General features: G+C 36.0%; 1 protein-coding gene across 2 annotated transcripts; it reads left to right on the top strand.

Moving 5' to 3' along the window:
• On the top strand, positions 3,737–8,637 carry LOC109713505 (type I inositol polyphosphate 5-phosphatase 4-like). 2 transcript variants are annotated; one of them, XM_020237623.1, is made up of 14 exons: positions 3,740–4,369; positions 4,502–4,589; positions 4,879–4,947; positions 5,073–5,160; positions 5,276–5,380; positions 5,598–6,098; positions 6,223–6,358; positions 6,472–6,665; positions 6,783–6,891; positions 7,139–7,287; positions 7,393–7,643; positions 7,748–7,808; positions 7,995–8,030; positions 8,137–8,637. In XM_020237623.1, the coding sequence occupies exons 1-11, from the start codon at positions 4,340–4,342 to the stop codon at positions 7,625–7,627; spliced, it is 1,704 nt and encodes a 567-aa protein (XP_020093212.1). In that variant the 5' UTR covers positions 3,740–4,339; the 3' UTR covers positions 7,628–7,643; positions 7,748–7,808; positions 7,995–8,030; positions 8,137–8,637. The 2 variants fall into 2 exon arrangements, with proteins under 2 accessions (XP_020093213.1, XP_020093212.1); XM_020237624.1 differs by lacking the exons at positions 7,748–7,808; positions 7,995–8,030; positions 8,137–8,637 and having other exon boundaries at positions 3,737–4,369; positions 7,139–7,302; positions 7,393–7,534.

The following is a 13,903-nucleotide window of genomic DNA, read 5'->3' as shown; positions in this document are numbered from 1 at the left end:
GGCATTCGAGATTTCAAATTTGAAGCTGAGTTGTTTTAGATTTCTAGCTGAGTTCAGTTTTAAAACCTGCTATATTTCTCTCGCGAAAAAAGAAAAGTATGTTTATTTATATTTACAAACTATATGCAATATATAACTTACTATAAGTGTAGAAGAGTCGGTAAAAATGTATAAAACTAACCTGATCTATATGATATTTTGATTCAACTACCCAACTTTTCAAAATTATAATTGAAGTATCCAATATTTTCAAGTTGTTCAATTTAAGTCATTTGATAACTCTTTCAAATATAAAATTTAAACTTATTTCTTACTTTAGGAAAATTATCGTTACGTAATTTATATAAAATATACATATTGAATCCGAAAATATAACCGACGCATTCGAATTTTAAAGTTAAAAAGTCACTAAGTGGCTCTAATCAAATAAATTAAAAGTTGAAACAGTAAAATTACTCATAGTTGAGGCAAGTTTTATCACTCATAAATAATACATGGAAATGTATAGTGTATAAGAAATCTAAAAGGAAATTACTTAGTAGTTCAAATTATTCTATCCATTAAATCCATTTGCACAGAGTAGATCCAGCATTCTTCATCTTAGTGTGACAAAAGAGATTAATGTCCACTAGATTAGGAAAATATTTTCAGTAGTACGTAACATAGATTCCATTCATGCATAAGCCTAAAATGCTATTTTTATGTGTACTTTTTTATTTTTCTAAGATAGTAAGCATTATCGATCTGTAAGTTTGTTTGCGATATCGACAACCGTAATGTGCTCCATTTTGATTATTGATAAGAGAAGCTCCAAAAAACTGCTTTTTATTATAATGGCTAATTGTTGATAATGCATGTGACAATGTGATCTACACCTCCTCCTGCATTAATTAGGCTAGTCCACTTTGTACTTGGCTAAATCTAGACCATTTTAATAATGCATGCTTGGTCTATTTAGACTATACTTTGCAATATTAACCATCCCTATAATGATCCATGGTGATCTACTAAGCAGTGCGAGAGGGTGTAGACTTTGACGAGACATATTGAACAGTCAGATGACTTTTTTCCTGATCGATTGAATCGTGGGAGTCAGAATGATCCTCTCGGAGTCCTAGCGATAGATAAGATAAGAGAGACGTAGAAACGTCTCCTCCTCGGGTGCTGGAATAATGAAATCATTATGCTCTCATTGAATCAAAGTTTTAAGTTGTCTCCTCAAGATCCCATTCAACCCCCATGGGTGAGGGGGGGGGTCATCAAATTGATCTTACACAAGTGTAAAGGAGAATTGGATGAAGGGTCTCTCTCATTCCCACTCTACAAGAGCATTTAGGAATATGGGGCCCAAACTCTAGCAACATCTTATGCACCCTCATCTCTTTTTCCTCTTCAATTGACTCAGATGGATTCTTTGAGACCCACAAGGGGTAACATAATCACAAGGAGAGGACACCTGCTCCATCTCATACACATGCAATTCATTGAGTGTGTGTTAGTCCCACCAATTCTATGTATGGAATTTGTTGTGTGGAGTTTTTTAAGTCCCCACATTGGATTGGTTGGTTGACAAATCAAAATAGGAAGATGCCCACAAAGAGGACCATAAGATGGATTAGCTAGATTTTGAAAAGCCATCACTAGAGCCATACTAAGTGAGGATCCTTCATTTTTATTCATGCACCAAAAAGAGGGTCAAATGGCCCCCCCAAATTGAGTAAGTGGGAGCTTCACTAGTGCAAGTGAGCCATGAACCCTTCCTTGGAGAGCTTTTCGCCGTCGCCTCGCATATTTTATGCCCTAATCAAATAGTTGATTAACCTAATGCTCGATTCATGAGCTTTAGGTTTGCGTAATCTAACACTTCCTCCACGGGGGACCGCTCACGGTCTCCGACGGTCAAGCGAAGGCCGAGATTTTGCTTTCTAAAGCTTTAAGTTATGATTGGAGGGGATTGGAGAGCTAACCGCGATTTTCGATGAACGGCATGGGGTTAATAGAATGAAACAATTTAATTACTTTGCATGCTGAAGCTCCCCAAGATGAGAGCTCAATCCAAGATCCTAAACTATAGTGCAACCCTATGCATGTAGTAGTAGTGTCCTTGAACAACTAAAGTTAACCACAATTTGCCCCCTAGAAGCCCATAAAATTGGTCCTGTTGTTGAGCACACCTTAGACACAGTCCTAGATCTAAAATATGGGGTCCTAAGATTGTCCCACAAACCCTCAACCACAATCTATTGATGTGCCAACATTCATGTGGGTATGTGTTGTGTTCTTATTAAAACACTAGGGCTAGGGTTAGACCAAGGACTCTATAACAAGAGTAAAGTTAAGAGAAAATTTTGTGCCCCTGTTTAGGTGTTGGCAACTGGAGATAGCCCAAAATTCTAGGAGCCCTCTGATCTTATCCCACACCTATTTTAAGGTTTCAAAAATGCTCAAAAGATTAATGGATCCAAAACCCTAGAGAGCCACCTCTTTTACCCATGCAAAAAAGGGAAAATTCTCTAGACAAAACCCCCTAGGTCTAGCTTCTCTCTGGAATCCAAAACACTCCCTGCAATGTTTGAAATTTTTTTTTAACAAAAAATTAGAAGAGGGGGCAAGTGAGACTTGTTAGACAGAGAAGTTTGTTTACACAAATTTACACATAACAAATAATAATAATAATAATAATAATAATAATTGACTGTACCTAGCATAATTGGCTAAGAATTTGATAGTTGGTATCTAAGGTTTCAAAGTCGAGATTAATAATAATAATCGACTGTATCTAAGTGCAATTAGCTAAGAATTTGATAGATAGTACATGAAATTTCAAAATCCAGATCTAATTATTTTATATTTCTAGTTGAATTCATTTCTAAAGAATAAACAAAATGGATAGCTCACTACCTTTCTCTCTCAAAAATTTTTAAAAAAAAGAGAATTAGAAACCAAAGGATATAGAAAAATTCACTCTTGTATTGCTTGGGAAAGAAACAAAAATAAGCAATTGTGATTATTGGAAATGAAAACAAATTAGTGAGCGAAAATAGAGGAACACCTGTTTCTGTCATCTTAAACTTATGCAAATTGACACACAAACTAATATATTTTGCTCTCCTATGAAAATTGATATCGCGAAAGCTAGTTTCGATATTGCAAGAACAAATACATTATATCTAGTTATGATTTCAATTTTTTTGCTTCGATAATATCAGAAATAGTCATTTGCTATACGTTGTAGTATTGCTTGATTAAGTGTCTAACGATAAGCTTTATTTTTCAGTTGAATCAAAAATTCTCTTTTGATTGCTCAACACTCTGGTACAGATAATGAAGAGCAAAACTAAAAATAAAATCAAGTTTAGTTTGCTCTAAAATTATAAAAGAAAAACAGTTTTATAAAACACAAAAAGAAGAAAAAAAATTGAAATCATGCTCTCTCTCTCTCTCTCAACACACACACACACACACACACACACACACATCTTTATCTTTTTTTCTTTCTTTCTTTTTTTTTTACACTTTAACTGCTTTTTCTCCTCCAGTCCTTATGGGAAGACCAAATGGGGAGGAGAGGGGAGGGTACACCAAACTGACCGCGGGCAGGTGGGGTGTGGGTTTTGCCGGCACTGCACAGAGGGCCGGGCAGGGGCAGCTGCCCCTTTTCACTTTGGCCCCTCAACTATCCACAATTTACACCACCCCAACTCTCAAAATATGAAAAAAAAACCCTTTTTTTTAAGCATTCCCTGTTTTGGGTTGGCCTTGGATTTGGGGTAAAAGGCCTCGATCGAGGCGAAGGAAGAGAGAGAGAGAGAGAGAGAGAGAGAGAGAGAGATAAAGAGAGGGAGAGAGGGAGGGGTGGTTCAATACTTAACACTTTATTCTCTTCAAATTGGATACTTTGCTGCGCCACTGAGGAACGAGGTTTTGAGAAATGCGAGTGTGGGTACTACCATTCCCTCTCAAATTGATCTCTTCCCCTGTTGATTAGCGCCCACATTGCTTCGTTTTCATCAAAAAGATCGAGTTTTGTTCACCACCCATTGATCCAAATCGGTTCAATCGAAGAATCCATCTGGAGAACAGGGTTAAAGGAGCCTCTTTTGCCTTTGATTTCATAGTAGCCGATCTAGGTAGAGTGTTTTGTGGGGTTTTGATCTGTTTCTATGTGGAAACAAGTGGGGAAATAGTGAGTAGTAGTAGAAGAAGAAGTGGGCTTTCCCCCCTCATTGTCCCTCTTCTTCTTTTTTCTTTTTGTTTTTACTATTTGGTGATAAATATTTTGGAGAGGTGGGGGGAGGGAGAAAACCAGTTTGGAGCTGTATGAAGGAGTTGTGAAACAATGAGAGATGAGAATTCAAAGAAAAGCAAGGTATCCTCTACAGAACTTTCATATTACTTTTATTTTTTATCTTCTTTCTTTTTTTCAGATTCTGCACATTTTCTCAGAAATTACTGATTTTTATTTGCTATTTTGCTTTTCTCATGTGTTGTGTGGGAGCAGTTGTCCTGGTCCAAGACCCTTGTTAGAAAATGGTTCAACATCAGGACCAAATCTCAGGACTTTCATGCAGATTATGTTGCTGGAAAAGGTATTGGTTTTGCATCAACTTTGTTTCTCTCCCTTCTTGTGCTAATATTTCTTCAGTTATAGCTTCTGGGTCCTTCAAAATGCTGAGTATTTTTGATGCTTTGTCAAAAGATCAAATTTTTGTGCTAGAAAATTGTTCTTCAATACTTATCCTTCTCTTATTTCTCTATAAGATTCTGGTTTTGTTTGAAGAAAAGAAAAAAAAAAAAAAGAAGATTGGAATTAAAGATTCAAACAACAACCTTTTGTTTCTTTTTCTTATTACTGTTAATTGCTTTGTTCTTTTTCAGGAGGGAAGGGGGAATGGAGGACCAGCTTCTCAGAGAGAGAGGCATGCACAGTGAAAAAAAGCAGGACAGGTATAATGGATTTGGACCACTCTTAAACAGCTTTTCCCTTCAGCTGTTTTTTTTTTTTTAATTTTTTCTTCTGTTGCTTCAATATTCTCTCTACTATGTGAATAATCTAACACATGGCTCGTCAGAGAGGTTGCCAAAGAAGTGCGCGGATCGGCCTCGGCGAGGAAGGATGGAATATGAAGCAGCTCCTGTGATAGATACTCAGGAGTATAGGTAACTCGGTGTTCGACTCCCTAAAAGGATTCATTTTTTTTACGGAAGTAACTAATTGCTATGTCAATAAAAGGGATATTTGTGTGTCATACTTGTGTTCTCTTATGGTATGTAGGGTGTTCGTTGCGACATGGAATGTAGGCGGGAAGTCGCCGCCGAGTTACTTGAATCTAGAGGACTGGCTCCTTTCTTCTCCTCCTGCGGATATATACGTTCTTGGGTGCGTTTTCCACACTCGTAGAATTTGATGAATTGGAATGTTAACATAACAATCAATGGACAAATTGCCTATTTGGCCTAGCTCTGAAATAGCTTTTCTTAACTTCAGAAAACAAAAGCTTTTGCAAATTTGGTTTCGGCCATGTGGCACGAAGCTGAAATGAGCTTCTAAGCCGAACAGAACCAAAGAATAATAGTGAGAGAAATTTTGTCCTCAGGTTCCAGGAAATCGTTCCTTTGAACGCGGGAAATGTTCTAGGGACAGAAGATAATGGCCCGGCAAAGAAATGGGTTGCCCTGACTAGACGGACACTTAACAAGCTCCCTGGAACCGCCGTCTACGGCAGCTACCACACTCCTTCCCCTGTTCCCGATCCTATCGTGGAGCTCGACGCGGATTTCGAGGGCTCGTCGATGAGGCAGAAGAACTCGTCGTTCTTCCACCGCCACTCATTTCAATCCCTTAGTCGTAGCTTAAGAATCGATGGTGATATCATGGTGCCGCAAGCGAGGCTGGACCGTCGATTTAGCGTCTGCGACCGGATCAGCTTTGGGAGTCGACCGAGCGATTTCGATGGCAATTTTAGATATAATGGGTCGTCGGATGATGAGAATATCGAGGGGGAGTCGCCAAGTACCGTTTTCTTCTCTCCGATTCCATATGGGTATGGTGCTCCGCCTTCTATGCAGGAAATGAATATGCAATCGGGAAACTCCAGGTAAATTTTACGCTTTTACTTCGCTGGTTTCTATTCAGTATTTTCTAAGTATGTTCATAGATCATTCTTTTACATTGGTTAATCTCGTTGAGATAATGGTGAAGCTGACGTTATAATACGACAGGTATTGCTTAGTGGCCAGTAAGCAGATGGTCGGGATATTTCTCACGATTTGGGTGCGGAGCGAAATCCGAGATGATGTGAAGAACTTGAAGGTCTCTTGTGTCGGCAGGGGTTTGATGGGTTATCTTGGTAACAAGGTAAATCCTGCGCAAACTCTTACGAATTCTCATGTTAGTTTCTGGATGTTATGATGTATAAGTTTCCTCGCTATTATATTTCCGTTCCGTTCTTATCTATTTCTTTTGCTCAGGGCTCGATATCAATCAGCATGTCGTTGCACCAAACAAGCTTCTGCTTTATTTGTAGCCACTTGACGTCAGGACAGAAGGAAGGGGACGAGCTGCGGAGGAATTCGGATGTAATGGAGATTCTGAGGAAGACGAGATTTCCGCGGGTTCATGGAGTTGGAGACGAGAAATCCCCCGAAACAATTATGGAACATGAGTAAGCCCATTGCTCGTGCTTCTTTTATTCAATGCGCTAAACCCTCTTTTTGTACTTTTCGATCGAAAGAAACATAAAAAACGCTTTAAATTAACCATATTTTTCGTTTTGTCGCAGTCGTATAATTTGGCTCGGGGATTTGAATTACCGTATCGCTCTTTCATATCGCTCGGCCAAGGCTTTAGTTGAAATGCACAATTGGAAGCAACTTTTGGAGAAAGATCAGGTAGTCTATTTATTTATTTATTTCTAATTCTTGTCTCCAAGCTTGATTTTGAATGTGTTAAATATCTTTCTTGGGGTTGGGGAACACCTGAGAGATTCGAACTTCTCTCTTTTACTTTTCTTTTTCAATATAACTAATATCTTAGTTTTGGTTATATAAAGCCATGATTCTACTATTCTTCCCTTTATCTTTTACCGATTATGATACCAAATCTTGAACTAGTATTTTTCTTTTTTGTCTTAAACAGCTTCGAATAGAGCAAAGATGCGGTCGAGTTTTCACAGGCTGGAGAGAAGGAAGGATATATTTCCCCCCAACATACAAATATTCGAATAACTCGGATCGGTATGCGGGGGACGACATGCACCCGAAAGAGAAACGGAGAACACCTGCGTGGTAAAATCTTACTTGGTATTTTCCAGAAAATGTATTTTCGTTAATAGCTTTAACCTTTCCCAAGTATGCGAAGCTCATGAAATTCTTCGATTTCTTTTTTTGTAGGTGCGACCGGATTTTATGGTACGGGAGAGGGCTGAACCAATTGTCTTATGTCCGTGGCGAGTCCCGATTCTCCGACCATAGGCCAGTGTACAGCACCTTCTCAGCTGAGGTCGAAATGATAAGCCGCTGCCGAATCAGGAAGAACATGGGTTGTTCGAGTTCGAGGGTAGAGGTTGAAGAACTCTTGCCGTACTCCCATGGTTATACCGATCTCAATTTCTACAGATGGGGTTGAACATCGAGGATTCAAGGTGCGCGTAAACACGATTTATCTTCTCACATAGTCGTTTATTATGCTAAATTCCGAAAATTATTTTACTTGCATGTAATCATGAGAGATTTGTTATCAATGCAGGGTGTTCTGCGGGACTTCAATACGCCGAATGAGCTGCAGAAAATTTCTTTCAAGCCTATAGGTGAACATCTTTAAGCGAACATAACTTTTCTGTAAATGTTTATTCTTCTTTTACGTTGTCATATCTCGCGCTTGATTAAAACTTGCTATCCTTTACAAATTAAGCAAACTTTTACTAATTGGTAGGTAAATGCTTCTTACACTTGAAAAAGTTCACGAGATAATTTTATCGATATCTTTCGTGCAGGTAACAGAGAAGATTTTGTCCAAAACTAACACAAAGGTAATAATGCCTTTTCCCGATCATTTTTCTTTTATATTGTTCTCCAAATGTTTCATCAGATTGTGGATCAACTCTGAGAAATCTCTCCTCTCCTCTGATATAACAGGAAAAATCTATGTAATTTTGCCGCTAACTTCATATCCGTCGTCGGGCCCACAAATTACAGTAAAGAAAGAGTTTCTTATTCTACAATAACTTCGTCGCTAACTACATCACCCGACTTGGTCGAATCGCCAGTCGAAGCCTTCTAACTAATTCACATCGAGCGAAATCGGTTGATAGCAGGGATCAGCCAATCGACGAAGCCGACACTTAAGATCATCCTCGCTTAATCTCGAGTGAATAATCGCGTGCGAGTGGGCTATTATGTTGGTACCCTTTTAATTATGATACATGACATGATTCTTCTGAACTAGTTGTAGGGAATTTGTGAGAAGAGAATGGAGACTTACAGAAAAATAATCATGTGTACAGCTTTTTTTTGTTTTGATTTTTTTTTTTTTGTTTTTGTTTGTTATTTAATTTGGAAAAGTTTGTAATGAGCTTTGCATTGATACTCATTGCCCCTGTGTTAAAAGAATGTAGCCATTATGTATGTTTGCTCAGAGAGTGATGTGCATATGCTTATTATTTTTCTTTTATATTGCTTCTCTTTTTTTCTTTTTTTTATATTATAGAAACTGTAAATAAAAAGTGGTAAAAATGACAGATCTTGTGGGCAGATCTGGGGACATGAATTTTGGGGAGTGAAAAAAAGGGGTCACAGGGGTTGGATTAAAATATTTGTTTATAATTTTTTTCTTTAGTAAAGAGGAAGGGGCATGAAAGGGACATGTGTCAGAAGGCCATTGGTCCAATTTATGGACTAAAATAACCCTGGATCTAGCAGGGACCAAAGTGCAAAATTCAAGAGGAAATGCTAATAAAATAGCTCTAGTAGTGATCTAATATTAATTATTTGGCTAGTGCATTGTCATGTGCAGAGCATGTGAATTGATGAAAGAGAAAGTCAAATTTTTGCACTAACCATTGATGTGTGTGTGTGTGTGTGTGTGTGTGTGTGAGGTTAAAACCCATAGACACTTTATAAAACTCCATTGATTATATTATTGTGGAGTTTTGGAGAATAAACTTATAAGTATCTCCAAAATTAGAGAAAGGAAAAATATAATGTTGACGATTTTCGAACCTAAAATAAAAAAAAGGGTTAAAATGTGTGAATCAGTCCCCACATGCAAAATAGTCAAGGTTATAAACGTGGAGCTCATAATATAGAAAAATATATGAAATAACATAAACAGAAGCAATCATTGCGGATTACGTCCCTAGTCCAACATCCGTCCTCCAACTCACAGTGGAATGTCAAGCAAGAAAGAGACAAAAATCTAGATGATTATACAGTAGATCGCAAAGAAGAACATAGAAGATAATATTAGAGAAAATGATAGATCAAATTAAGCAAAATATCGAATCTATTGGTTCGATTTTAGTCGAATAACTGGCCAAAATTCGGCTGAAAGGCCAGAACTAGCAAGAAGGGTAAAAAGTTGGTCGAAAGGGTTAGAGAGCGAAAGCGAAAAAGTTGCACTAACCATTGTGTTTTAGGGTTGGTTAGCTATAATTTGTAGACAAAACACATTACTACCCTAAAAGTGAGTCTTTATCTTCTGATAGATAAGTTTGCAAGATCTTATCCAAGATTCCAAACAATTTAAGTGAAGGTAGTCCAATTCATAATGAGTTTTAGACATGCACCGTCACTTAGGACCGACATGCATGCAGGATTGAATTGGATAAACTAAGTAAAAATTTACAGAGAGGAGGAAAGATTAATTTGGCAACTCAAGACCTTCACGAAACGACTCCCTAACTCTTGTCCAATCTTTATCTGTTCCTCAAAATTTCTCAATTCCATTTTTCTGAATCACTTAACTTGTTCAGAATTGAATTGACAATCTCCATCTGTATGGTAAAATTGTGGTAACGTGTTTTTCCAGAAATTAGAGACATCTAATCCTACTCATATGAGATGTCGACTGATCTTAGCTTCTCTCTTAGTGATCCTGATTTTGTAAGCGATAACTATTGAAAATTATTATTATTAATTATTATTATTATTAGTATTATCCTATTCAATCGTGACCGTGAAATGGCCCCTAACACATTAATTCTTCTTCTTTTTCTTTTTTTAACCCTCAACACATGCAATGCAACATTGCTTCAATAGGTGGTAAGAGATCATCTCCAATTTATTATTATTTTTGTTTTTTTTTTAAAGCAAAGTTAGTTCTCCTCCACCGTCCAATCGCACGCACATCGAAACATTCTTTTGGTCTGCAAACCATGCGTGATATTTTAGTCCTCAAATTTTAATTTGTTAAAATTTTGACTTGAATTTTTTCATTGTTTGAGGACTAAAATTAGTGTAATTACATCCTTTTAAGTTGTAATTACTCATTATTTGTTATTATTGGTGCTTCTTTTTTTTTTCTGAAAAAATATTACTGATTTTTTATTTGGAAGAAAAAAACTATAAGACACTAAAAAAAGTCCCTTTTGGTCAAAATGACCATAATGCCCTCCCTAATGTTCAAATCTTTTATTACTAGAGAGAGCATTTTGGTCAAAAAATTAAAAAGTAAATTTTTTTTTTGAGAAGTTTTAAATTTTTTTTACATTTATAAATACTTCAAAGANCCATTGTTGCTACCAGTTTTTTAGCCTTTGGATCAACTCTTTTCATTATTTCTAACCATTGGATTAAATACTATAACCCAGTGGGGACCACTCAACCCTAGGGGGACCACTCAACTCTAACCGACTAATATCATCCTAACCCTACAATTTTTCATCCAAGGGTTAAAAACTTGATAGCAAAACGAGCGTTTTACTATTAATAGTATTCCAGCCTAATTCTATATATATATATATATAAAATTGAGTTGGAATGGGTAGCAAACGAAATTCGTTGCCACCCATTTGTTTTTTATAATGGAGTCTCCAAATCGACGATCAGTATTGTTGAACATGATATATACCACTTAAAATATCTAGAAATAAAATTTCAAATCTTTTCGACATTATTGGCCTAATGATCAAAAGGTTTCAAAATATGTAATTTTAATAATCGATATGAAGCGTTTTTTCATTTAACGGTATAAAGATATCCAAATTAATTGAATTTTGATTAAAAAATTCTTTAAACTATATATTTAGAACAAAATATATATATTTAGAACAAAATCTATGTACTCTCGATCTTGATTACAAGATTCCTATCATCATATTTTAAAGAATATTCATTTTCAGCCGTTCATTTTTGTGTCCACTTAATGGACAAGAGAATAATATCGAAAAAGTATAAAATTTGATTTCTAGATGCTTCAAATGGTATATATAGATCATATTCAACAGTGCCGGTCGTCGACTCCATCATAAAAAACAAATGGGTGACAACAGTGCTCGTTTATTACCGATAGCATTGCAGCTCAACTTTCTCTCTCTATACATATATATAGTTTTATTTCTAGATAATAAATCTCAAATTCAAGTCATGCTTCATGCATTAAAAGAAGCGGACGTTGCAAGCTCCGAAACATGTTAGCCAAATTCACATATATGGCATTTTATAGTGCGCGTATAAATCGATCAAAATGTATTAGGAAGGCACATAAAATGAAGCACTTATAATGCCTACTTGCCGGTCGACATGCTCTCTCAAAAAATCTTGGTAAGAGTTAACTGAGTCAGCGACCTACTCTGATACTACTTGTTAGAGATTTCTGAGCGTAGCTCACGTCAGTGTGAGCTCCCGTATAATGTGATATATTTAATGAAACTCATTCAGATTAAAAGTTTAATCCTCTCAAGTTTGGGTCTACAACTAGTATATATCAACTTTTTATATTAATTATCCGATATACGACTATTCACATATAAATATTTTAAATCCTCCCATCCAAGAACCATTTTTTTCACACTAGTTTTATTAATCTTTTCTTTTAATATTGAAAATTCAAAAGATGTATAAGATGAACTATACAGCCAAACCATGACATTTTCTTCCGAAAGAAAGGCAGCATGCTACTCATTTCGTTAATTTTTTAAAATTAAACTAAATTTGAAATGCGAAGTAACTAGATTTAAAACTTAGAATATTGAATATCAACTATCGGGTTCTTAACCAATTATGCTGAATATGCTATAATATTCACACTTACAAGTAAGGTGTAAATTTTACACTCGATAAATAAAAAGATCTATATACTTTTAATAATCTTATCCACCTAGTTGTTTTTTAAAACTGAAAATCTAAAAAGAGTGTTAAAATTTGTGGATCATGGGGTATGAGGATTAATTATACCTAATAATATAATTAGCTGTATATATTGATCACATTTTTCCTTCCATTAAAAAAAAAAATAGTAAATCACAATCATGAATCAATTATTGATGTACGAAAAAGAATGTCTACATCAAATCAAAATCAGATGAACTTTCTTCAGTAGAAAAAAAAATCAAATAAAATTATGAGTGACATCTCATAGGCCAAATCAAGTCGAATCAATCAAGTTGCTTTCCAAGATGTTCATGCCACATCCAAATTAATTAATTCGTGCTGTTAAAAAGTAGACATTTCACCAATCAACAAATTAATATCAGTTGATTTTGATCTAAATTTGGCGATTCAAAAAATTTAAGCATTTAATTATTAGTTCATAGTGATAATTCTTTCATAAATCGAGCTCTTACTGCAAACCAAACGCTCTCTAAATGTATTTTTGTGAGTGCAACACGTGTCCTTGCTAAGATCGATGGCTTGTCATATGATGTGACTCACACAGATGTGCTCGATCGGTTCATGATCCAGCAAATTAATTGCTATTCAAAATTTTTTTTTCTATTCTTATTGATTTCATGTTCGGAATTGAACATTGATTGGTTTCAACATATTTCATTGTATTTTAACACCTCAGAGTCGCGAGCCCGAATGACAAACGCACTGGACAAAAAACTACTATTCGATTGGAAATCAATCTTTTGCTCGCCGCTACATACCTAGTATATATAGAAGGATCAATGGCAACTTCGTTGAGGAGCTTCTCGATGAAATCCCTCATTGAGACAGTTTGAGACAGTTTGATGAATCGTGTGATTTATTATGAGCTCAAAATTTAGAACGTTTGTGTCTAATCTAAAATCTCGACACTACATATGTAAAACAACATATCTACAACGGGGTGTTCCTCATTCATTTTTTGTCTCTTTTTTTTTTTTTTGTGATGCAACATTTTGATGCCTGTGGACTAGATAGTACTGAGTCCAAACATCTTAATTTGATCTGACCGATCGAGTTGTAACTTCGATGGCTAATAATACTGGCGCGGTCACTCCATCTCTTAGATATATATATGTGTATATATATATATTATTACCCTTTACGGATATACTAACACTTTTATTATTACTACATATTTGTAGTAAAAACGTACGTACGAGGGCGTGGGAGATCTTTTGGTGTGAGCCTCATATAAGAGAGTACGTGTGTACGCATGGAACGCGAGTCCGAGGTCGCGTGAGAGGATTGGCACGTGACTACGCGAGGTGACGCGAGGTAAGTGTAACGTGTCAGAGTACGTACACAGAGTTCGCGTATGGTCGATTGTGAGAACAGAAATGGTCTAGCTAATTAAGGTCCCTCAAATTTATCCCCAAATATATATAGTTTGCATGTTACAAGTAACATACAAAATTAACTCGCAAATACATAGAGTTTGCATGTTACAAATAGCATATATATATATATATATATATATATATATATAGAGAGAGAGAGAGAGAGAGAGAGAGAGAGAGAGAGAGAGAGAGAGTGC

This window comes from Ananas comosus, linkage group 7 (genome assembly GCF_001540865.1).
Source record: "Ananas comosus cultivar F153 linkage group 7, ASM154086v1, whole genome shotgun sequence".
In the NCBI taxonomy this organism is placed as follows: Eukaryota; Viridiplantae; Streptophyta; class Magnoliopsida; order Poales; family Bromeliaceae; genus Ananas; species Ananas comosus.
This window is presented reverse-complemented; position numbering and strand designations above follow the sequence as displayed.